At 41.5% G+C, this 25,243-nt stretch overlaps 1 protein-coding gene across 12 annotated transcripts in view; it reads right to left on the bottom strand.

Annotated features, from left to right (window-relative positions):
- LOC307085086 (uncharacterized protein) overlaps nucleotides 1-18,308 on the bottom strand; it is a 43,289-nt gene extending 24,981 nt beyond the window's left edge. For 6 of the 12 annotated variants that reach the window (XM_079749750.1, XM_079749751.1, XM_079749753.1 and 3 more), the window contains exons 1-27: nucleotides 18,119-18,308; nucleotides 17,820-17,888; nucleotides 17,649-17,717; nucleotides 16,569-16,593; nucleotides 15,939-15,956; nucleotides 15,775-15,834; nucleotides 15,380-15,516; nucleotides 15,020-15,136; nucleotides 14,785-14,842; nucleotides 14,652-14,699; nucleotides 14,187-14,255; nucleotides 13,925-14,064; nucleotides 13,476-13,604; nucleotides 12,899-12,953; nucleotides 12,736-12,816; nucleotides 10,740-10,763; nucleotides 10,064-10,101; nucleotides 9,908-9,973; nucleotides 9,796-9,820; nucleotides 9,686-9,709; nucleotides 8,720-8,782; nucleotides 8,476-8,615; nucleotides 7,174-7,278; nucleotides 6,985-7,036; nucleotides 6,677-6,730; nucleotides 6,547-6,588; nucleotides 5,907-6,052 (exon numbers count right to left, since the gene is read on the bottom strand). In XM_079749750.1, the coding sequence (XP_079605876.1) occupies nucleotides 5,907-6,052; nucleotides 6,547-6,588; nucleotides 6,677-6,730; nucleotides 6,985-7,036; nucleotides 7,174-7,278; nucleotides 8,476-8,615; nucleotides 8,720-8,782; nucleotides 9,686-9,709; nucleotides 9,796-9,820; nucleotides 9,908-9,973; nucleotides 10,064-10,101; nucleotides 10,740-10,763; nucleotides 12,736-12,816; nucleotides 12,899-12,953; nucleotides 13,476-13,604; nucleotides 13,925-14,064; nucleotides 14,187-14,255; nucleotides 14,652-14,699; nucleotides 14,785-14,842; nucleotides 15,020-15,136; nucleotides 15,380-15,516; nucleotides 15,775-15,834; nucleotides 15,939-15,956; nucleotides 16,569-16,593; nucleotides 17,649-17,717; nucleotides 17,820-17,855 (1,821 nt within the window). In that variant the 5' untranslated portion in view covers nucleotides 17,856-17,888; nucleotides 18,119-18,308. Of the gene's footprint in view, nucleotides 1-5,906; nucleotides 6,053-6,546; nucleotides 6,589-6,676; nucleotides 6,731-6,984; nucleotides 7,037-7,173; nucleotides 7,279-8,475; nucleotides 8,616-8,719; nucleotides 8,783-9,685; nucleotides 9,710-9,795; nucleotides 9,821-9,907; nucleotides 9,974-10,063; nucleotides 10,102-10,739; nucleotides 10,764-12,735; nucleotides 12,817-12,898; nucleotides 12,954-13,475; nucleotides 13,605-13,924; nucleotides 14,065-14,186; nucleotides 14,256-14,651; nucleotides 14,700-14,784; nucleotides 14,843-15,019; nucleotides 15,137-15,379; nucleotides 15,517-15,774; nucleotides 15,835-15,938; nucleotides 15,957-16,097; nucleotides 16,364-16,568; nucleotides 16,594-17,648; nucleotides 17,718-17,819; nucleotides 18,020-18,118 lie in introns of those variants that run through there. The other 6 variants (XM_079749754.1, XM_079749755.1, XM_079749746.1 and 3 more) reach the window with 6 other exon arrangements.
- Nucleotides 18,309-25,243: the final 6,935 nt, after the last annotated feature.

The raw sequence follows: 25,243 nt of genomic DNA on the forward strand, positions 1-25,243 counted from the left end.
TGGAGACAACATCAGAAGGTTATTCAATTTAATGACACACCCAAAAGTTAAAGAAGAGGAGTCAATGATATTATCCCTAGATGCCATGAAAGCATTTGACCGAGTATCCTGGCAATACCTTATTCAAACTCTGAAACGATTCCAATTTGGCCCGAACTTCATCAAATGGATACAAACCTTGTATTCGGATCCACAATCCGCAGTTAAGGTGAATGGATTTCTCTCAGACCGTTTCACTCTGGAACGTGGATGTAGACAAGGTTGTTCACTATCTCCTCTGTTATTTGATATCAGTATTGAACCATTAGCACAGCTGATTAGGGATAATGATAATATTAGGGGAGTTACGATAAACGGAGAACAGCATAAAATCTCAATGTATGCTGACGATGTATTGCTGTACCTTACAAAACCTGTAACAACAATACCATGTTTAAAGGACATCATTTTAACTTATGGATACTTCTCGGGCTACAAATTAAACGTGGACAAAACAATGGCCATGGATATAGGCGGCAACATCTCAGATACAACTAAATTGCAGAGTGGGTTCAATTGGCCAATAAATGGCATCAAATATTTAGGAATTCATATACCACTGTCATTAGAAAGACTATACGATTTCAATTACAAAAGTTTAATTCATAACATTAGTAAGGACTTAGACCGATGGTCAATATTGCCCCTATCTCTGCTGGGCCGCATTGAGAGTGTCCGTATGAATGTGCTGCCTAAATTACTATATCTGTTTCAAATGTTACCTATTGACATCCCCAAAACTACATTTGACAAATTGGACAAACTTATTTCAATATTTATCTGGCAGAGAAAGCGACCAAGAATTAGACTAAAAGTGTTACAGTTATCTAAAGCAAAGGGAGGGCTCAAACTACCTAATTTGAGATACTACTTTTGGGCTGCGCAACTAAAACCGCTAATAATATGGCTTCAGGACTTATCATACACACGCTGGCTCAATATTGAAAAGAGTTTATGTGAAAGACCTATACAGGCCTTGCCATTCTTAGATGTCCATCCAAGTAAAATAAGTATGGGTGTCTGGACCAAAATTACATTAAAAATATGGAAGACAATAATATCTACATTCGGGCTACCTAAAACAATTTCAGCACTTACAAATATTGGATATATGAATGATTTTGTGCCCTCTAAATTGGATACAGGCTTCAGGAAATGGTCTGAGTATGGGCTCACCAATTTACATGAACTCCACAATGCTGGCAATTTTAAATCATTTACACAGCTGTCGGAGGAATTTAAGATACCAAGAACAGATTTCTTCAGATACTTACAGTTAAGGGATTTCTTATTAAAACACAAAGACTGGGACAAAGTTACTAAACCAACGCTAATTGAAGAGTTATTGATTAACGTACAAACAAAAAAATGGGATAAGAAAATAATAAGCTATTGTTACCAAATATTCCTGAGCATGAATTTGAATAATACTGCACAGGTTAAGGAGAGATGGGAAATTGAAATTAATTCCAACATATCACATGATATGTGGGAAGAAATTTGTACTGAAGTACATATGGTAACTAATTCAAATGTATGGAGAGAATTTAAATGGAAGGTAGTCATGAGATTCTTTCGGACACCTGAAATTACAGCTAAATTTAGCACAACACACTCAAATAAATGCTGGAGAAACTGTGGGCCACACATTGGTAATCAGACCCATATACTCTGGCTATGCCCAAAACTGGAAGCATTCTGGAAGGAAGTGTTTGAAACACTTAATAAAATATTTGATGGAAATATTACAATGGACCCAATGGTGGCCCTACTAGGTCTATTACAAAGAGGCATGGAAGGAAGAGCCAAAAAATATCTCTTACAGATACTACTAGCAACAGCAATTAAATGTATTACAGTAAGGTGGTTGAAGCCTGACCCTCCAACACACAATATGTGGACTGAAAAAATAAAGGAAATATATCAAATGGAACAAATAACATATTCCCTGAGGCTCCAAAAACATATATTCACTAAAAGGTGGAGCCCTGCTATGGGTATACTGATATAATTTTATTTCATCTTGTTTTATTCTATTCTGTTTTATTTTATATTTTTCTTTGTCACTGTGTCTCCGTTTCCTTTGTTGTACCATAACTGTTACCTTGTGTATGAAACAGCAGATATGAGGAGTAAGATTCTGTTTGATTTTGTATGAAACTCAAATAAAAATTAAGTTCAAAAAAAAAAAAAATAGGTGACATTGTAATCCATTACAGTTTAAGTCTGAAGCTTCAGGAGGACGGTGTTACACTCCCAAAGGCCTTACAGGCCTTTGAGACAACACTGCTCATGCTTACAACCATGCACACAACAGTTGGAGAGAGCCTTGAAACCTTTCTTCAGGAGTCAGCAGAGGGCCACTTCCATGCAGTTCAGCTACAGAGCTTTAGCCAGGAGAGCAGGGATAGATTTAACAGGTAGGAAATTAAAAAAATAAGAACATGGTTAACAGTTCAATTAGCCTGTTGTTCATAAAAGGGCTCATTTAGTTGTGTTTACTGTGTTAAATGTTTTATTAGCGTCCCTGCCTTTAAAACAAAATTTAAAAAGACATCTTATGTTGTTAGATTGAAGAGCCAACTCCTTGACGAGGTCATCCAAAGCCTGAGGAGCCGGTTCAAGAGCCTGGAGTCAGACAAAATTCTTCTAGCGGCTGCAAGGTTGGTGGACCCAAGGGAGTGGCCCACAGAGGAGGCAGAGCTGGCCAGCTTTGGAGCGGACCATCTACTTGTGATCACAGAACACTTTGCCGAGATACTGGATAGGGCGGGCTGTGACAGGAGTCAGGCAAGACACCAAGAGTGGCCCAGTGCCAAAGTGGTCATAAAAGCGCTGCCCCAGGCTCAACAAACCAAGGTATGGGCAGACTTTTTTGAAGATCCTGACAGGCTACAGAGCTTCCCCAACCTGCTGATGGTGATTGAGCTAATCCTCGTGCTCCCACTCTCCGCTGCTGCTTGTGAGCGTGGCTTCAGTGCAATGAAACGCATAAAATCTGCCTGGCGTGGCAGCCGTTCAGTTGACATGCTGTGGAAACTCCTATACATTAGCATCGAGGGGCCAGCAGTTGCCAACTTCAATGCGGAACGTGTTGTAGGACGATGGCTGTCAGCAGGTCAGAGAGCACGTCGGGTGTGAGGGGATTATTATTTTATATTTTTGATGTTATATATTACGAGTGCCAAAGTTTAAAATATGGGATAAAAACTCAAAAGAAAAAATACAAATGTTCCAACAATGTCAGATGCATTCATACATTGTAAATAAAGGTCAAATATAACAATTTACCGGAATCTTTGTCGTTATTTGATAACCACTAATAAAAAAAACTATTTATATTTAGGGCCAGTGAAAATTGACTTCAGGCAAGTAGAATTCAGACCCACTGGCCCGACCGGGCAAGTGGAAAAAAACCTTAGCGTTGAGCCCTGTACTGCCTGATGAACGTTACTATGAACTTGTTCATTCTGGTGTCTGAACGGCACGCTCACTCGGTTTAACTTCGTTCAGTAGGGGGTTATTTCTTTATCAACACGGCGGATGCGCGCGCAGAACGCTGTGTTGTTTGACCGGTTGCCATGGTTATCTCCGTGTGGTTAATTTGCAGTTGCGGTGTTGTCAGCTTACTGTTACATTAAACTGTAATCAGAAAACACGGTTATATGCTATAGACCAGTATCTGTCGTATAAAGGCTGGGAGGAATTTCAAATTATAAATATGTACACTTTATGTTGAAAGTATAGACCATCGTGATTCCGATTGAAGCGAATGGTGCGGTGTGAAAAATGAATTAAACTGTAATCAGACATATATGCTATAGGTTATATGCTATAGACCCTAGAATATCTGTGGTATAAAGGCTGAGACGAATTTCGAATTATAAATATGTACAATCCATAACGTTAGCTCTCTGGCTCATAGCTCAGCGGACTAGAATACCTCCTAGAATCATTGCTTGTTGGCCGGAAACGGAAAGGGGGGCTGTTTACGTTTGGTTGTAGTCTTTTCGCTCGGTTCTCCGTCTCAACAGTAGGGCTAGAACCGAGCGAAAAGACTACAACCAAATGTGAACACCACCCCTTTCCATTTCCAACAGAAATCAATGGGATTTACAAAATGCGCTAAATGTGCAATAAAACATCATAGAAACTGTATTTCGCTACGATACTTGATTCAACCACTCTATTTCATCCTAGACAAACCACAAAGGGGGCTCAATGTTCAAAATACCGGAAAAAAGTAATAGCTCACAGCAACATATTGAAAAAAAGAAGTATGAACTAGTTCATTTTGTGGAACTGTGAACTTAGTTCACAGTTCAAGTTTTGAATAATGAACGTTTAACTGAACTAGTTCATTTTAAAATTTGTGAACTGAACTTTGAACTAGTTCACGTAGAAAGTGAACTTTCCCAACACTGCATATAGAAAGCAAGTCTTCAAAAAGGGATAGACCAAGAGTTGAAAAGTTGACACTCCTACACGACAAAAGACACCGGGAGCCGGTAAGCTCTTTGCTGACATTCTTGGTCCAGGGTTGTCCATAGACTGCGGTTACCCTGCAAGAGTGCAAATACCCTACGACTACCAGTGCTTTGATTGTACAGGCACGTGAGGGCCAAGCCCTCTCAAACTATTTCCATAAGTCAACGTAGAAATAGGCACGTCTACTTCCATAGGCCAACGAGTATATAGGTTTGACTATAAGGACTGCAAAATTGTACAACCATAATGTGCATGTATAATAATTGTATTCACATTCTGCTTTATGTGCCTGGCACATTTTTGCATTTTGAGATTAAAAGGCTAATTTAGACATTGGAAAGAAATGACAGAGATTAGTTTGAACTCAAATTATGCCTTGCATTTGGAAGATGTATCTTTGAATTTATCCAGTTCAATATTCCCCTTTTTGACTACCAAATCTCAATATCTCATTGTAGCAATGTCCATTAATACAAGTCACCTAGGTGACTTTTCTGGTCTCCTCCACACATACAGGACGCAGGGTGGTAGTGGTAAATCTGGTTTATTGTTAAAGTTTAGTTAATCTAAACGGTAAGGGTGCGCCGCTGCCATGCAGGAGATCACTCCCGAGTGTGTGTGGAGATGGCTGGTCTAACCTGTACACAGTGTTTACTCAGTGTGTACAACAGGTGTGCAGCCTCACCCAGCCCCAGAGTCCAATCAGACTCCGCCAGTTGAGTCTGCTTCAACCAGCCATCATCCACACACATTCCTACACTCATCAAGAGCCGATTTACTTCCGATTAGTTCCTTTTACACATTGCACACGTATTTTCCCGATTGCCATACAATGTCCTTGCTATTAGGAAAAGAACAGGTTGAATATCGGAATCAACAATGTATATAAGTGTGAAATAATGTTGAGTGCTTGGAACAAGACTAATCTGTAAGAAATCCGTCCCTTTTCTACAAGCTATTTTGTTTTGCAAGCAAGTTTTCAAACTAAGATCAACACGGTGCTGTTCTTTCAAAACCGTCATGAAGCTTTTTAATAAAAAAGGTAAAGGAACAAAGTTTTAATAGCGAATCAAGCAGTTATTCTGCGTCTAGCCATATTCTGCATGCATGGTGATGCGTCTCATACGCAAAAACACAGTTATTGTATTTGGCTTCTACTTCATATAATGTATATATTGTATATCATATTGTCTGTAATATTAGCCGCGAGACAAAACCCAGTAATAGTTCCCATTGGTACCTTCACTTCCTTCTCTTCTAGCAAAGTGCTTCTACCTGGAGAAGCCGGGTTGGGCGGGGGTCCACAAGGAGAGCAAGTGCCTTTTGACCTTTACCATCTCGATGAACAAAGATTAAAAAGATGCTGCCTTCACACTCACCAGGAAATTCTTTGCATGTTCATAACTGAGCACGTGTGCAGTGCTCTCCTTTCTTCCCAGATTCCGGCCACAGAGCAGACAGAGAAATCTCCATTCTTTTGAGTTCTGTCCATGCATCATGCTGTACTTCACCACAAAATCCTGACCTAAAGAAAACGGAAGCGGAGAAAAAAAAAAGAGCAAATGGAGGGACACAACAAAGTAAATGAACAGGGAATATACATATCCCCCGAGCGCAAGGAGAGAATAGTCGGGCACGTGCAAACAAACAAATCACAAACAAATCACAAGACCATGTGACGACACGGTGCAGGAGTAGGAAGACGGAAGGATGGAAGGGAACCAGTGTTCAAGAACACAAAAGTAACACGAATAAACTGAACAACCGTGTATATTTGACAATGCAAGGAGGATTAAATAACCACAAAATGCTTCTCTGAATAACAAAGGTTCATCAATAAATATACAAATATAATTGAATGACACAAATGGGAGGGAACCTGTACTTGTCAAAAATACAACCTAGGTACCGGGAATGTAACGTACTTAAACGATTTGTTTGTGGTTGAAGTGTGTCGATACATTGAGTGGTAAGTTTAACATAAAATAAATACCAATCAATAAAAATACAAGTGCTCACCTAGCAACGGAAGTTCAGGCTTCGGGTTGGTCAGCCATGGAACTGTGATATAAATTTACATTTGATTTAATTGTTTACAATTGTTTGCAATTCAAATATAAATAAAAGGAATTTGAATTTAATTACCAACCGTCATTTCTCAAATGTTTCTGAACATTCCTGAGTTCTTCTCCTCTAGTCAAGTCTACAACAAAACATAAAAGGAATAAGTTAGTAAAGGGTAATAATTATGCATTCGTTTTTCTATTTGTGTGAAACCTAAATGTGACCGTTTGATGCTGCCTTCTTGGCCAGGTCTCTCTTGAAAAATATTTTTTTATCTCAATGAGACTACCTGGTTAAATAAAGGTTTAATACAAATAAAGATGAATAAAAATAAGCAAAAGAAGCATTCTTACAAACTTCCACTGTGAAGGTTGTGCTAAAGCTGCTACTTACTGTAGAAGGTCAACTTGAGCGTGGAAAATATGGAGTAAGGTATATCAAAGACCTGTTAGAGAAATGATTACATTCATTCTTTAAAATCTCAAAATTAAGGGAATGTGTAGACAAACTGCTTTGCACGAATTGGTGCAGGTCACTTTTGGTAGTTGTACTACACACAGAAGTACAACACATCACTTGTACCTTTAGAATGCGATCTCCATTGGCCTGCTGCTCTTCCAGCGCTAATTGCCTCAGGACCATTGTGTCCATATTGTCGTGCCATGCAAAAGGCACCCTCTGCTGCAGCTGTGGATCACCCAGAAAGAGAGCGACCGCAAGAGTGCGAGATCCAAAAAAGAGCGAGATTGAGGGAGAGGAAGAAGGGTTATTGCACTACACTTTCCATAAAGATCTGTTCTCAATTTAGGACACAAAAGCTTCTCATGGGTAAATCATCGAGATGAGAGAGCGTGTGAGCGGAAGAGAGAACACTAGCAAATTTGCCTGAGGCTTATCTTTCTTTGTAGCACCTTAACTTAAAGGGGACATATCATACCACCAGGTGCGAGTGTGATTAGCCATTACAAGCCGTTTTCAAAATGTGCAGCATTGTGACATCACAGGTGGGCGTGTCCACCTAGATGTGTGACGGATAGATGAGCAGTGTTTGCTAGTCTACTGGGTAGGCTGGTAGACTGATCTATCCAGCACACATCTAGATGGACACGCCCACCTGTGATGTCACAATGCTGCACATTTTCAAACCTGCTTGTAATGGCTAATCACACTCGCACCTGGTGGTATGATATGTCCCCTTTAAAGGTTGTATCAGCGATTTTAGGCCAAAACATAAATGATCACTTTCATCTGATCTTTCCTCAAGATCCGCTAGCTGCCCACCCCATAAGCAGGCCGTCAAAAAAACTTGTCTCTGTAGGCAGCCTATGGTCCGAGATCGTACAAAAAACATATGCTACCACCAACCACTCAAAACCCCAAACAATAGTATTCCAACCAATCACCAAAAAGGGCTGAGTGTTGCGGGGTTTTGCAAGCTAAGTGGGAGCTGAAGGAGGGCGGCGTCTGACTTGATCAGGAGCTAGAATGGCTGAATCAATCCCCAAGAGGAAGAGGAGGAGGATGAGGGAATATCAATGTGTATTTTCCAAATCAAGAATAAGGAAGGCTATGGAAAGATAGAAAGAACTAAAACTATTTTAAATCCGATGCGCGTTCATGATAGTTTTTTCTTGATCCACTAAACACGGAAGAGAGTGGCTAGCTGACTCTGTTTGTACCAACAGAAGTGACGTCACCCAACATCGCTGATACAACCTTTTGAAATTCTTACAAATATATCTTCAAAAGCCAAGGCTTGCAAACACCTTTACCCTTTCCCCTGCCTAAAGTATCACCACGATTTGCCTCTGCCAGGTGATTTTACATTTCTTGCCGTTTTTCTAGAACTTCTTCTAAACGTCTTGTGGGTTCGCATCTGCTTACCACTGTAAACAAGGCATGCCTCTGAGAACTCATGTGCTTCAAGACTTCTGCTTCCGAGAAGTACTCCGAACAGGCAAAGCATAGGTAAACAGCTGGAATTTTAACCTTGGAACAGATGCAGACCACAATGAAGGGAAGACCTGAAACATAATGTGTTTGTTTGAGAAGATGAAGACCCTAAATGTATATATAAAAAAAAACACGTACAAGTAGGACCATCCAATGTTCTAAGGGTATAACGCACCTATGATGGGTTCTTCCGACGGACGCTTCATTAAACAAAACAGCTTCAAGTAAGGGATTCTTGCTAAAATTTGAACAACAAGGATGCCATGTTAATGTGACTGCTGTAAGACATTTAACTTTTTAACTGAAACTACGATAATGCATGCATCATGCTGATTTGTCTACAGCAAGTAGCGACCTTCACCAAAACATCCAGAAGTTTATTAACCCGACTGTGCATGTCTTTTCATGAAACTAAATCGTGGTGCAGCATGTCATTTCTATGCAACTAAAGTGTAGTGTAGCTAAGGTTTGGTGTTTTATTTATTGTAGAGTTTGGTTTTCTGTGTGCGACACATAAGTCGAACATGTTATCCAGAAGCTGTGCTTTGTTCTGTGCAATACAATGATAAACTAATTGTCACAAAATGCACGTTACATTTTTAAAATAAAAAAAGAATGGGAGAAATTGACAATAGGGTCAAAGGAGGTATAGGCGTTATCTTGCCCCCTTCTTGTAACTCAAGCCCCTGAGATGAACCCAGCATTAGCCTCACCTCATCTCATCCTCATAAGTGAATAAGAAGAGATGGAGAGGATTTCATTTAATCAGAGTACCTCACTGCCTTATCTCTGATATGACTGTAATGTCTAAGAGGTCAATTCTTTGATGTTATCTACTGAGAATCCGGAGGAAGAGGATAAGTGTATATTCATCAGTGGGGAACTGAGGTGGGGGACACAGGTGAAGTGTCTAATTCCTAGGCCCGTTGGGATTGGTCACTGCATGCAGGAGGAATCCACACATTTTGGCAATTTAACCTGAACCTTGATCCAAAGTTCTTTGCAAAAGTACTCAGGTTTTGTTTTTACTTTTTAATTGACAATAAAGTATCTTTCAAACTTCGGCTCTCTTAGTTTGTATAAGTGTTGTGCTTATCCAAGACACAAGGAGGTTAAACAAGGATTCTAAACTTAGATTTACCTTTTTGGTCTTCATCTTCAACTGCTGAACGAGTAAATAACAGTGTTAGTGATCACAAATCGTGGTGGGGACATGGAAATAATAGTACAGCTTTAACCAGAGAAACGTACCTGAACCAAATATACTCCTCTGTTCCTGGTAGCATTCACACATAAGTATGTTAGGGAATATTTCAATATAAAAAAATAAAATACAAAACAACGATTATGTCAATTGGCTTACAGAAGCATGGGTCCAATGGTTCAAATGTTTGGTGTACTTGGACATAAGGTCATCCGTCTTGCAGTTCTGCCAAGAGGTGAGGAAATTATAACAATTAGTAAAAATTAGGAAGGCAGTCAGCCGAGTAGCAATGTCTTGACCCCTGATTAAATGTACCTGGCATCGTAGTTTCAAAGATGGTTTAGTGGGACGTTCTGCAAAGAGGCAAATCAAAATTGGAGATTTATTTAGCTTTTATTGACAAAGAAAAAAAACAAAGAAAAACATTTGCAAGTTATAGGAATTAAGGCTAGAGTAGGCAATTTGGAGAGGCCAGCCAGAGCAAGCTACATTCTGAAAGTAACTAACCGAAAACTAAACCCCGGCCCTCCCTTCAAGACTTCCTCCAGGGCCACTTCCCCAAAACATGTGACTAGCTTGCTAGCTTTAGCAATAGGGCTGCCTATCCTTGTGGGAGACTAACCCTAATAATTGCACGGGAAGAGTGCATACAAGAAGCCGGATCAGTGGACAGACAGTTAAGCCATTCAAATTATATTATTGGAAAGGCTTATTACAGGCCTGCAAAAGCAAAGGATAAAGGATTTTTATTATTTTTGAAAGAGCATTTGATTTATTGATTGCTGTTGGGATGTATAGAAAATTACAATCAATTTGAAATAAATGTTTCTGCCCTACATTTAAGTGGCTGCCAATAGCCAGAGAGGTGGGGGACACAGGGGAAGTGTCTAATTCCTAGGCCCATTGGGATTGGTCACTGCATGCAGGAGGAATCCACACATTTTGGCAATTTAACCTGAACCCTGATCCAGGATTAAAAATTTAGATTTACCTTTTTGGTCTTCATCTTCAACTGCTGAACGAGTAAATAACAGTGTTAGTGATCACAAATCGTGGTGGGGACATGGAAATAATAGTACAGCGCTCCAACTCGTCACTCTACACCAGAGGGGCGCCGCTGTCCTTTCATTTCCAGCCTGCCTGCGTCGCTGTGCTCGTTAACCTGCCTTGCTGATTGCAAACTCAATACTAAATTTGGGTGTAGGCCAGGGTAGCTAGATGTGGCAAATGCGTTTGAAGGACTCCATGTTTTGCACTGAAGGGGATTTAAAAAAAATGTGTGAGCAAAGTGTGTGTGAGCAAAGTTGCCAGATTGGGCAAGATTTCCCACCCAATCTGGCAACCCTGGGACCAACGCGCTACAGTCAGTATTGCCAGATTGTGCGGGAGAATTTTGACCCAATCTGGCAACACTGTGAGTGAGTCAGAGGCAGAGTGGGACGGAGAGAAAAGAAGAGTAAGGAAATAGCAGGCGGCAGGTGTGCTCAAACGGCTTTTTTGGGGGCAAATGCGCTGTAATTTCAACGCAAATTAACTATATCGATGTTGACGATAACATCTTGTTACATATCTTGTTTGAAAAAATATCTATACATTTCAAAATCGACATACCGCCAAGCCCTAATTGATGTATCAACAAATAAAGTTGCAAGCACCCATGAGGGGGTCCTACTGTCTTACCATATGACTGTATGACCGACAGCATGACTGTATGGCCGACAGTATGACCGTATGATCAATTCCAATGTTGCTGTTATTCATATATTGCCATTGCACTGAACTACCTTGCACTGTATTTATATTGAAATCTTAAATTTCTGACCGTATATTGAATGCACTGATATTGCACCATTTCTTCCCTCTCTTAAATTGTTATTGTATATTATTTTTTGAAAATTAGTATACTATATTATATTGTATTGTTCTACTGTATACAGTATATTTATATTTCGTACTGTTCTGTTTTGTGTTTTCTTCTTTATATATTAACAATAGGTACAACTCAAGTGTGGATTGTTGTACTTTGAGAGCTAAGGGTTAACCAAGGTTAAATTCCTTGTTTGTTACACAAACCTGGCCAATAAAGCTGAATCTGAATATAACAGACAGTATGGCTGTATGACGGACAGCATTATCGACAGTATGACCGTATGGCCGACAGTATGACAGTATGACCGTATGGCCGACAGTGGCCAAGGGCAGGTTAGCGTATATTTTTAGAAATATAATTCTTCTGTATGTGGAGTTATGGTGAGCTTGGTCGGTATAATACGTGTGTACCGCTTTAAGGCTCAGCCTGCATTGTATAAAAAAATAAAAAAATAATAATAATAATAATAATAATAATAATAATAACAATAATAATAATAATGATTACAATATGGTTCCTACGGATTTCATAGGACCTAATTAAAGCTCAACAATATATACATACAATTTTCTATGCTGTTAGGGGTATGTCAGTTGTAAATACATTCCTATTTCCATTATTTCTAAAACCTTTGACTTTTTTTTGCCAAAGATCGCATTATCCATTTGTGAAATAACCAGTTTTTTACCCTGCCTCTCTCAGCTACTTTCTCTATAAAACCTATGCATCTTCTTTGTACTTCTTCTTTTTCAGACTTTAAAGCCCCTGAAAGGAAACTTTGTCGGTTAGGGCCTAATAATCATTACAACAAGCCCTAGCAATTAGAACTTTGTTTACTTCCACAGTATGATCATGTTCAACTTTTCAGTCACCACTACATTATTCAAAGGAGGCGTGGATAGGTGTTAATCAAGTATGCAAGCAACACTTGCTTGCATACTCACAAAGCTAATCAGCTAAATGTATTTTGAACAAACATTTTTATATTTATTTATGACTATTCATACTCAAATGTTGGTATATGAACAATAAGACACTTCACTTTGAAGTGTCATCATGCAGGCAGTTTAAAAAAAAAAGTTGACAGCTTGTCAGAGGTTTTTAAACTGCTACTCACCAAGGGGATCTCCAGGTTGTATGCTAGTGATCAAGCTTCTCCCATTGCACTCCCTACTGATGGTTTCCAGTGTGTCCAAGGCTGCAAACACCAAGGAAACGCGTTAATACACTATCACCTTGAGGATTTTTAATGATTTGTCAATACACTTTAGACAACTCACCTTTTGAATAGGACGGCTCCAACAAATTAAAAACTTTGGTCGGAACTGTCAATTGCTTTAACAGAAAAAATTAAGTCAATGTGTGGAAATAACTAAAATAACAGCTGGCACCACTGGCTACTTCCTGTTGACCTACTTAACATACACAGGAAGGGGGCGGGGGGGGGGGGGAACAACAATATCCTCCACATAATCTCAGGAAAGCTAGCCCTGCGTTCCAAAATCCGTACTATTTAAGAGATTTTGCAATATCTTTTTTAGTGTTGCCATTTGATTGAAAAACAAGGGGTTAATTTAGACTTTAAGAATGTGAACTGAAGCCCAGGGAAGGGTATATATTTTATATTATTCTAGTTTTAATTTTAGTCATTTAGTCAGTATTTTTTATTCTAACCAACTTTCTCCTATCTATAAAAAAAATATTTGAAGGCTTAGATATCTTAGAATCATCTCATTCATATCTCATTTCATTTTGCATGTACTGGTTTGTCGTATTTATATCAAGACTTTTGGACTTGTTCATAATCAGCATCTTTTCAGCCTCTAATTAGTTTAGTAGACAAAGTGGCATGCAGACCTTGATGCTGTTGTTTGTGCCACTCCTTTCCTCCGCTTGCCATGCATAATGCAACATGCTGGTTTTAAAGAGGGCGTTGTACTCCGTGTAGTATTCCTTGGATCTCAGGGTTGAGGGGTGCCATGTGTTCTACATACAAACACATTTCCAGGTCATTAAATAGTATGCGCACAAAACAATTTTATCAAAGTATGCAATTTGACAAAAATGGTGGGGGGCAGGGGGGTGTAATGGCTTATTGCAAATCGATTTCCTGACGAAAGGTACTGGGTTCAAACCCAAATGTCCCCAACCTGCCCGCAGGCCTTCCTGAGCATGATGCCTAACCTCTACCTGCACACTAATGGCGATAGGCATGCATCTGAATTCACAGCAGAGCTCTTTGGCTCTTTTTTTCTAAATTACTTTAAAACTAGTAGTCACTAAAGATCCACAGTGGGTTCACTTACAATGTAGCGATAGACGTGGTCAAAGCTGATGACATGGCGGATGATGGCGTGTCCGCGCAGTGTGATCTGGCAGAGCGTGCACAGGTGGAACCTCTGACCACTCTTGCCGTCACAGACGCATTCCACCAGGTGCTGGAGACCTGCAGGTAGACCACAACCACATATGTGAAGGCGGGGCGTGAGGCAGCTTATAAAGAAAGTTATCCATTCTCCTGGTTGACCGCGGTCAGACCGATGGTGTACTCCTGTGGTGTGTACTGACCCAGGAGGGCGTGCTTTCTGTGTGGGACTGCCACGTAGCTCTGCACCGATATCCGCTTTGGTTTGCTCTCTAAAAAAATACCAAGAACACGTGTTAACCACTGAACGCTGAATGAAAGAATTACCCTGAGGGCTTCAGTTGCTGTATCGTAATAAACAACTTGGTGGAGTAGAATTGCTTGGAATATTTATAGTAAAAAAAAGTTTGAAAAAAAGGTAAACCAACACAAAGGAAGATAAGCCAATGAATAGGACACAGAGCAGGGTTTCTCAAAGTGTGAGGCTCAGGGTTACTGCAGGGAAGGAGATGGGATGGAAGGGATCATTTATGCTTTACTGACACTGTATAAAAATTAAGCACAGCAGACCAAACAATGAGAAATAATAAATATTAGGATGCATTTTGGAATCACCATGTTAGGGTTAATACAAAATAATCAAAGGATGATTATAAGAAGAAACTGACCCTTTAGCTGCGATGCAAGCTTCTCATTTTCCTCAAGTGTAGACATCGCTGAGGAGGAACATGACCAGGTTAAAACAAGTCAGTTTTTGGCTGGGATAGTAAAACTCAAGCAGAATTCACTGCATTGAAGTACCTGAAGCGTAAGTGAGTCCCCTGATGACATTGAACAGGTCTTTAGGCAAATCCAGAACCTAAATAACACAAGGGTCACTCAATTAAAAATAGCATTGTGCCATAGTGCGTTTAACATAAATTAGGTCGAACTATTTGGGCTAACACAGAGCCCATCTCGACAGATAGGAGGTAACAGCAAGATGCTTACACATTTTTGCCAGCTCTACATTTCTGGAGTGTAAAAGGTTTCAAACCTGTAAGACCCCATTGCCATTCTTCTTTATATCCCCCATGGCTACGGGCTTCAGATCTTGGAACATAATCGGGCCCGGGAACCACGAGAAACTCAGCACATCAGGGTCTGTGTAAGTCTTAAAATGCATCACATTTAAAGAAACGTCACTCAGCAATAACCAAATCTTACTTTTTCACTGCATCCCCAACTCCCCTACTTTAAACAACCTTGAGTACGCCGGAAAAATACATCAGAGGGCATCTCAAAAGCAATATAATGCTGTTATAAAAAATATATAATACTCAAAACCTTATACAAAAAAATGGATATAATAGAAACAGTAATGTGGAAACACAGGCGGTTGAATGTTGACCCTTACAAAGTAGTTGATGAGGTGAGCGGGAGAGTAGAGGTGGCCAATTATCTGTTTCTGTGTGCAGCTCTTCTCACACAGATGGCAAAAGTAGAATAAGAGCCTCAGCTCAGCTTGATGACACACAGTCACCATAGAGAGGCCTAGGAGAACAGACACAGAATAGCACACAAGACTACTGCTCAGACACAAGGAGTCAGAATCAGACACAGGATGCAATGCCTTGCAGCAGGGTGCAAAGGCGAATCCTGTTTCACAGCCATTTACATCCGCTAAGGGATGCAAATAACTTTTTTCTGATGGTTCAATACATCAACAGTCTATACAATGTCAAAAATAATAGCAAATGCACATAACAAGAGTTGGTTTGTGTCCCTCAACCCACACACACAAACACACACCTATGATGAACCGTTGGTGCTTTACGAGATGCTCCATAACATTTATGTTGCAGATATACCCTGGAGGGAAGAAGCAGAGTTGGGAGGGTCTTCTCACGCTAGCCAGGTGTAAACACAACAACAACCAATCTGTTGAAGTTTGTGAAACAGCACATTGAACTTACCTAGATAATTGCATTTCCCTAAAAAAAAAAAAAAATTGATGAAAGTAATCACTGCGGTGAAGTTCGTTTTATGTTGTATATTTGACCCTTTCAACTCAGATACAGTGTCTTCTTGCATCAGTTTCACCCATTGTAGGCACTAGAGAATAGTTTTCTCACCTCTGCCTCATTTGTCCAATGTAGTAGAAATATCTGGTATTGATTTGGGGTGACTGGGTCACATGACATTGAAACAACTGATAAAACTGAAATTATTTTCGAGTTAAATCTGTATGTCAAATTAATCAATTACATCCAAGTGATCAGGTTTGCTACATGATACAAATTCAACGGTTCATTTCTGTATTCAACGAAAACGGTTGGTTTGCGTCACTCAAAGGTTAGATTATGGCATGGACCTATTAAAGAAGGTTTATGGTGCAGACCCTGGGTGAACCTGATAAGAGGAAGCCTCTTTATCCGGAGTGGCACATGTCCAAGTTACTTTTTTCAAAGTCGCCAATAAAATGTATTTTATTTTCGGTTTGTGAAATAGTTCATGAATATGAACTATGACCTATAAGACACAGAATAATAATAATAATAATAATAATAATAATAATAATAATAACAACAACAACAACGGGGTACCTTTTGGGAAGACTTCCACCATTTGCTGCGGGTTCAAGCAGTGGAGAATTAGGTCAATAAAACATTTTTTTAAATATCATATAGCAGTGTCAGTCGAAAAGTCACTTGAATTTAAACAAATAGGGCTCTCAAATCTCACGTATTCGGCGTGAGACACACGCAAATCAACCCATGCACAGCACACGCTTGTGGTAGAAAATAACCGAGTTCTATCACTTCAACTAACAAAGAGAGCATGAGGAATCGTGCTCTCGGGAGTCCGGATCAAGTATTGACAGAGACTTTGTTACCCGCAAACAAGCAACAACAAAGCCGCCTGAGGTTTGCAAAGACACTGCCGGGTCATCTGATCCCGGTCTTTTTTATTCCTTCAAACTTAACTGTTTTTGGGAAACCAGGAAGCGGTTGCCGCCCACGTGAACGCGCACAGATTTTGCCCAGCTTTCCCCGTGTTGAAACTTTTGGCGGCAGCCGCCCAGCGGAGGCAGCAGCAGCAGCAGCCGCTTTTGAAAACGCCTGGCCCTTCACACCGCCGCACTGAACCCTCCGGCAGCAAGGCGGTTAAAAAGGCGGCCTATATGGAACAAGTTTTGGGGCTCTAGAGTCAATAATGGCGACGCTATTGAAATTCGACCATTGGGGTCGTTTTCACTTTTTTTGCACTTTGCAGAGGGTCCCTGAAAGCCGACAGCTCATAGAAGCCAATGCAATTCACCGTTCTCTAAAGACGGCTCGTTTGGATAAAAACAAGGTTGTAGCTGGTTCTCTAGGTTACTACATTTAGCTAGAGGTGTCAATTGTGTCGCAACGATGTTTCACTGATGATCTATTGAACCGCAAACTCCGAATCTGCCAATTTCTTTCCAACTTGACGGAAGTATATACGCTACCGTCGTGGCTTCTAAACAAAAAAAGCCAACGTAAGGCCCTCTTGAAAGGTTACATACATACATATATATATATATATATATATATATATATATATATATATATATATATATATATATATATATATATATATATATATATATATATATGTGTGTGTGTGTGTGTGTGTGTGTGTGTGTGTGTTATGCTTACCTTATGGTGCTCATTGCCTCGGATGTGTGACTTGAATTGACCGATATTGGGAAAGTTTTCGAGGCAGATCTGGAACCGAAAACATTAACCCTCAACATAAACCCTCACAACATCAAACGGTCACCCTAACGCGCATATGTTGGCATCTTGGCACACATTTCACATACTCACCTGGCATCCGATCCGGTCCAGTTTGGGGAAGGACATGGTCAACTTCAGGTAAACACCCGCACAGGCTACCTTGAAAATGCCAAGAGAGGAAGTCGAACTAATATTTCAGCAGAAAGTAACAGAAAGACTAATAAATCACACCCATGGTGAAAACGTCCCTGATAGTCCTCTGTTGTGCATTTAATGAACCCTCTTTTGTGTTCCGTGCAGCTTGAGCGTTTATTTTCAAGTCCCAGCTTTGTGGGTTCACAGACTTCCGCTAGGGTTCACATGAGGTTTCAGTATTGCTGTTTACTTACATCATCGACGCTCAAGTGAAAAGAGGTAGTTGGGGCTAGCTAATCTCTGGTAGATGACGGTATGGCAAGCTGTTTTAATAGCTAACTTCTGCATTCAAAAGCAAGTCCAAAGCCTCCATGGTGTTGTCGCTTAAACCTCCTTGGTGTTAACTGACTGTTCTGCTCTTCCTAGTGGGCGCCTGGTTTTCCGGTTCTGGCTCAGCAGCGTGCTCGGGGAGTGCGATGAAACAGTGTCCACGACTCGAAAGGGTTCTAGAGATCTAAGGAAAGGAAGGTGCTCTACGTTAACACACATTTCCAAGGCATGAAAACACAGGAACTGATGATAAATAGATGAAAGATTATTTTCTGTATATTGTGATGTTACCTTATGAAGAAAAAATGACTTTGTAAATTACGGAACCAGATGTTGAATTCCTCCAGAAGGTGTTTGACTTGTAATGTGCTTTATTTTTGGGGTCTCTAGCGATGGTGTAACTGCGTCCTTTGTGGACTACGATGTTCTGCGCAAGCTCCCTCCAGCCCATAAATTGTATGTCTATTTTAGCGAGGGTGGTTAAAGGGTAATTCCGGTGTAAAATGGATTTGGGATATGTTTTGTATGATAACGAGTTGAAACGTTAGTTTTGGAGCACAAAAACGCATATAGACGCTTTCTTCAGTTGGCTGTTTTTAGCCGATTCTATTGTTGGGCGATCGCGAGGTGAGACTGCAGGAATCGGTCCGGTGCTCCGGGGTCCCGAGGCCGTGCCGCTCTCCGTCTCTCGTTTCCCAGTTGCGGTCCAATTCAGAAAAAATCACGTCGGGGTCACCAAATTGAAGGGAAAAACGGTCTGTCTAGTTACTGGACCAGATGAAATGAGACGGAGAGGTAATAAAGTCTGTCGGCACGAGGACCTTGGATTTATTAAGTAAAGTGGCAACGGTTATACAGAGTCATAAGCGTGAGAAATCGAATATGTCTAAGTCCCTAATCAGCGCTGATGGTTCGTCCGGAGCTTCGCCTCCGTGGAAGGTCTGCTTCAGAAGAAGGTGAAGAGTCTCAGAGTGATACAGTTTTATACTGTATCTCCTCGTGATGAGGTGTGTGCGTTTGAGATGTGTGTGGTTCTGTGTGTTTTTACTTGACCTTGGCTCCCAGGCACTAGTGTATGCATGTATATCTTCTTGTGTTCCTCCTCACGGGGGAGAGCTTCAGAGCATCTCCTGTTGTGGTCCTCCCGTTCTTGAGGATGACTGGTGCATTGTCTGAGTGTCTACCATCTGCCGGGAGGAGAAATGGGGCCCTGGCTCCGGCCCTGACCTGACTATATTCTCATGTATGTGTTATGTGTTAAAAGTTGACTATATTATAAGGTGACTGCCATGTGATGTGCTCATTAAGCTAGGGTAGGAGTTAGCTATATTTATAATGTACATGTGATGTGCTCAGCAGGTTATTTTGCCCAACACTATCAAAACGCTATAAACTTGGAACGATGGGGGCACTGGTTATGGTAAAAACGAAATCGCTATTTTAAACCACTTAAAAGGCTAAAAGTAGCCCGACACTTCTTTGGGTGTATAATAAGGGTCTTAACATATAAAACGAGGCATTGAGAACTTTGTAAGTGTACAGATTGTTTATTAAAAATGACATTTTATACACACAATACCATCAGTAGATCACCCGTCGACGCCATTTTGTTTTTAAGACTCGATAAGTAGATTGACGAACACAGAGCTTGCGTGTTGCTGACGGAAGTCACAATCTCTGTATTCGTCAATCTACCTATCGAGTCTTAAAAGCAAAATGCTGCTAGCTGCTCAAATTAATAAATCCCCCAGCAGCATGTGCTGCACCCTACAGAGATGTCATCCCCGGTCACTGCTTCATACTGAATACATGTGAACACTACAGAAGCACCTTTATAGCTGAAACCTCCCATTCATGTAAAAATAATACGAAAAAGCGAATAACAATGCTTTTTTAGATTAGATAGAAGTTCGATTTTGGCATACAGAGTTACAGCATAGGGGCCATTGATTGATGAGTAGGCCTATATCGTGCAAACATGTTCATAGGCGCTTTCTTAAACCCCTCTTTTGGCTTATCCGTTATAAATTCCATCCCTGAACCCTGTTTCATCCCCGGTTTATTTATTTTCTCTTTCCCTCACATCATGGTTAATGACTTACACTTACACCCCCTCTTTACAGCTTTCCCACCCACATGTTCAGCTGCAGCATTCACAGCTGGGCCGCTAGGAGTAGTCTGCTCACTCAGATCAACCTCAGGTTCGCCAGGGCGCATAATGATAGTTAGGTCGGGGGAGTTGATCCCGTTGTGCAGGCCCTGAAGAGTATTCCTTCCTCGAGTCCGACCTGTACCATTTTCTCGTGGCTAGTGTTGAGTGTTCTCAACGCACGGGCGGTGATATAGGGCCACGTGCGACACACTGTAGTGTCGGTGATGGGGTGTCGGACCCTTCGTGTTACCGTGGTTTGTCGTTCACGGAGGTGCTCGGCTCGGCTCTTAACCGGTCCAACCCAGGTCACTCGGTTAAGTCCTGTTGGGAAAAACGGTCTGTCTAGTTACTGGACCAGATGAAATGAGACGGAGAGGTAATAAAGTCTATCGGCACGAGGACCTTGGATTTATTAAGTAAAGTGGCAACGGTTATACAGAGTCATAAGCGTGAGAAATCGAATATGTCTAAGTCCCTAATCAGCGCTGATGGTTCGTCCGGAGCTTCGCCTCCGTGGAAGGTCTGCTTCGGAAGAAGGTGAAGAGTCTCAGAGTGATACAGTCTTATGCTGTATCTCCTCGTGATGAGGTGTGTGCGTTTGAGATGTGTGTGGTTCTGTGTGTTTTTACTTGACCTTGGTTCCCAGGCACTAGTGTATGCATGTATATCTTCTTGTGTTCCTCCTTACGGGGGAGAGCTTCAGAGCATCACCTGTTGTGGTCCTCCCGTTCTTGAGGATGACTGGTGCATTGTCTGAGTGTCTACCATCTGCCGGGAGGAGATATGGGGCCCTGGCTCCGGCCCTGACCTGACTATATTCTCATGTATGTGTTATGTGTTAAAAGTTGACTATATTATAAGGTGACTGCCATGTGATGTGCTCATTAAGCTAGGGTAGGAGTTAGCTATATTTATAATGTACATGTGATGTGCTCAGCAGGTTATTTTGCCCAACAGTCCCTCACAGTTTTTTATTAATTTAGCCTTGGCCCTTTGGTTTATGAGCGGGTCAACATCAGCACGAAGCCCTGATGTATCTTTAAAAACTTCTTTATGTTTTTGCCCTCTGTACAGAGAGGGGGCCAAGGCAGATACATCGTGTTCTCGCATAACAAGGTTTCCAGGGAAAATGTTTTTTGTGACTGCATGTCATTCTTATAATTTCTATTGTGGACTACGGACGTTTATTTATTCTTTCATTATTATTATCATTATCATTGACTTTTTATTTCCATTTTATTTTTATTCAATTTATTACTCATTTATTCTTTTTTTCTTTTTTCTTCACCTGATTATGCTACCCATGGGATAATTTGGCTTCGAATATGTTCCCCATATTCTTACAGTGTATGAGGTTATCGTCAATTGCTATTATCACGTCCTCGCCCTCGTTCGAATGTTTAATTGCCCTTACCCCTTTGTTACCCCGACCGCGAGTTATCCATACTCTCTGCCCCACCGTCAGGGGATCAAATATTCCCTCCCCCTGCACCGTAGGTCCCTTGGGGATTAACGGCGGTAGGGAGAGCTGGGCATTCAACTTCCACAGAGAGAGGGGAGTGTCCCAGTAAATGGGATCGTTTGCCAGTATCCACTCCTTTGCTCTTCCTACACACCTTTTGGCCACCCCATTGGTGGAAGGTTTATAGGGAGTGCTCCATATCAACTGTATCCCGGCCTCTTCCAAGAGGTCAGCCGCGTATTTGTTTTTAAAATGGGTAGCATTATCCATCCTAAGGGTTTGAGCACCACTGCGGCCGGCAAAGTAGTCTGAAAATTTAAAGGCCACTTGTCGCCGTTCGCGGCGGTTAAAGGGTGCACCCTGGCGTCCTGACCACTATTATCAAAGACAACCAGGAAGTACTTGTGGCCCATTGTTGTTCTGGCAAATGGGCCTGCAACATCCGCAGGGTAGTTTTCTCCTAGGACGCTGAACTGGATGGGCTCTGGGGGGGCAGAGCACCTTGCCCCACCTTATTATTAGCACATTGTTCACAAGATATCATTTTCTTAAATATTGCATGCATATTAGGTACCTTAATGTGAGCATTTAGTAACCATCTCTCAGTTCTTTTAAATCCTACATGCCCCAGTGCGCAATGCATTGCTCGCAGTTGGTCAAAAGCCTCATTGCCCGGAATGATGATCTTACCCCTTTTTGACCATTATTTTGGATGCATAAGCAACATATTCCCTATGACCGCCCTTGCCTGGCGAGGGTAATCTCTTCTGCTCTCTATCAATTTGTCAGCCATGCAATTCCCTTCACATTCTTGTGTTTGTTCACCTGTATGGGCAGGTACATGATTTAATTTAATACAATTTTTCTTGCATCATTCCTCTATTGTTTTCCATAAACTGGTTTGAGTAAGCTCCTTTCCTTTGTGGTTCTGCCAATCTCTTACCACCCAGTGACTCAGACTGTCTGAGTTACTGTTCACCAACGAACTGTCAGACCATATGTAAGCCTTTTTCTTTGTATCCATCCATGCCAGAGCTTCTGTGGTAGAAAGCCGAATTCTATCACTTCAACTAAATAAGAGAGTAGCAGGAATCGAGGAGTCTGTGACTTTATTGTCACCCGTTATCAAGCAACAACAAGGCTGAGTGATTTGCAAAGCACTGCTGGATGTTTACGACCCCTGCTCTTTTATACCCATCCCAAGCTTTTTTTGCTTTTGTTCCCAATATGTTTTTCCCGCACGACTGCTTACTGCTTAGACACACAATTATACGTTCAGCTGTTCTAGGTCCTAAGTTTGACGTCAGTGAACCCTGACCCCTTGATCCCTACACTGTAGGCACACCAGAAGTAGGTTTGGAACAGACTCTCTGGCGCCGCGTCAAATCTCACCTATAGGGGAGAGGTGATTAGCTACTTTCCACTATTAATGTATTTATATGATATATAGGCCTGATAATAATCATAGCTTGCCATAAAATGTAGAGGTTAATTTCTTCCTTACTTCTACTTGCCAATCGCAAACTAGCCTACATCCAATCAGATCACGTATGGAAATTTAAGCACTGTGACACTACTCGGGCTCTGACGACCCTGGAAAGCTCCCCCATCCGTCAGCCACGCCTTCCGACGTCCTTTGACGGACGGTGCAGTGGGCACGAGGCGTCAGAGCCCGAGTAGTTTCACAGTGCTTGAATTTGTATACGCGATCTGATTGGATGACGGATCCGTCGCTGCCGAAAAAGTTGAACATTTTTCAACTTTTTGGCGGCGCCGACGGAACCAACGGAACGGACGGATCCACAATGCATTGCGCGTCCGTCCCCATTCAAAGTCAATGGGGATCCGTCAACGGACGGTGCAGTGGGCCAAGGCGTCACAGCCCCCACAGACGGGCGCCATGTTGCGTGTTCTCACAGCACGCGCGGTGATATAGGGCACGTAGGCCACGTGCGACACACAACACTAGTGTCGTGTCGGGGTGTCAGACGCCCCTCGGAACTAACCTCGGTCGAACCCCTTTTTAGTGTCACCGTGGTTTGTCGTTCACGGAGGTGCTCGGCGTGGCCCTTAACCGGTCCAACCCAGGTCACTCGGTTAAGTCCCTCAAAGTTTTTATGAATTTAGCCTTGGCCCTTTGATTTATGAGCGGTCCCTGGTCACCACGAAGCCCTGATGTATCTTTTTAAAACCTCTTTACGTTGCCTTTTTGCCCTCTGTACAAGTCAGTCACAATCAACCACTCTTTGTATTATGCGCCACTTACCTTGAGGGATCAGCTGGAAGAGGGTCGGTCTGCTTTGCCGGGCAGCTGAGTCGACAGGTAAAGGACTCAAAGGATAAGTTAACCTACTACACAATGTAGTCAGGTAGATTTATTTAGGTCCAATAAATAGGAGATAATAAGGGGATCACATGGCCCTACGCTAAGAAGATGGTCAGCTAACTAGCCCTAGAACCTATCTGAAAAACCCTCTGAATCCCTCTGGCCATAACGTGGATGGTCTCCTCTTTTTATGCAGAGTCCCGCTTGTCTGCTTGCAAGCGGGACTCTGTCATCTAGCAATTTGAGTTTCCTTTGCTTTGTTATACATCTCTGGGTACTTTTCCTATTTCGCCCTCAGGGCGGCACATGATATGTGAGCTGATGTAACAGCCATCACATGTTCAAAATGTGTTTGTGAACTCCTTAGGATCACACTTGTGTGATGTGCCACATAGAATAGAATAGAATCTTTAATTGCCCCACAACAAAGTTGTATTTGGTATTTTTTTTGTAGCTCAGGCCGGTGGGGGTGGGGGAGGGGAATAATAACGGGAGGGGATGAATTCAAATAAATAAATTAGTAGAGTTGCAAATCTTCAGGAGTTCAGGAGTCTAATTGCTGAAGGCTAGAAGCTGTTGTTGTAGCGTGTCGTCCCATTCTTCAGAGATCTAAAGCGTCTGAATGCATACAGTGGGGCAAAAAAGTATTTAGTCAGCCACCAATTGTGCAAGTTCTCCCACTTAAAAAGACGAGAGAGGCCTGTAATTTTCATCATAGGTAAACCTCAGCTATGAGAGACAAAATGAAAAAGAAAATCCAGAAAATCCCATTGTCTGATTTTTTAAGAATTTATTTGCAAATTATGGTGGAAAATAAGTATTTGGTCACCTACAAACCAGCAATATTTCTGGCTGTCACAGACCTGTAACTTCTTCTTTAAGAGGCTCCTCTGTCCTCCACTTGTTACCTGTATTAATGGCACCTGTTTGAACTCCTTATCAGTATAAAAGACACCTGTCCACAACCTCAAACAGTCACACTCAAAACTCCACTATGGCCAAGACCAAAGAGCTATCAAAGGACACCAGAAACACAATTGTAGACCTGCACCAGGCTGGGAAGTCTGAATCTGCAATAGGTAAGCAGCTTGGTGTGAAGAAATCAACTG

Source organism: Pollachius pollachius (genome assembly GCF_949987615.1).
Source record: "Pollachius pollachius genome assembly, chromosome: 13".
Taxonomy (NCBI): Eukaryota; Metazoa; Chordata; class Actinopteri; order Gadiformes; family Gadidae; genus Pollachius; species Pollachius pollachius.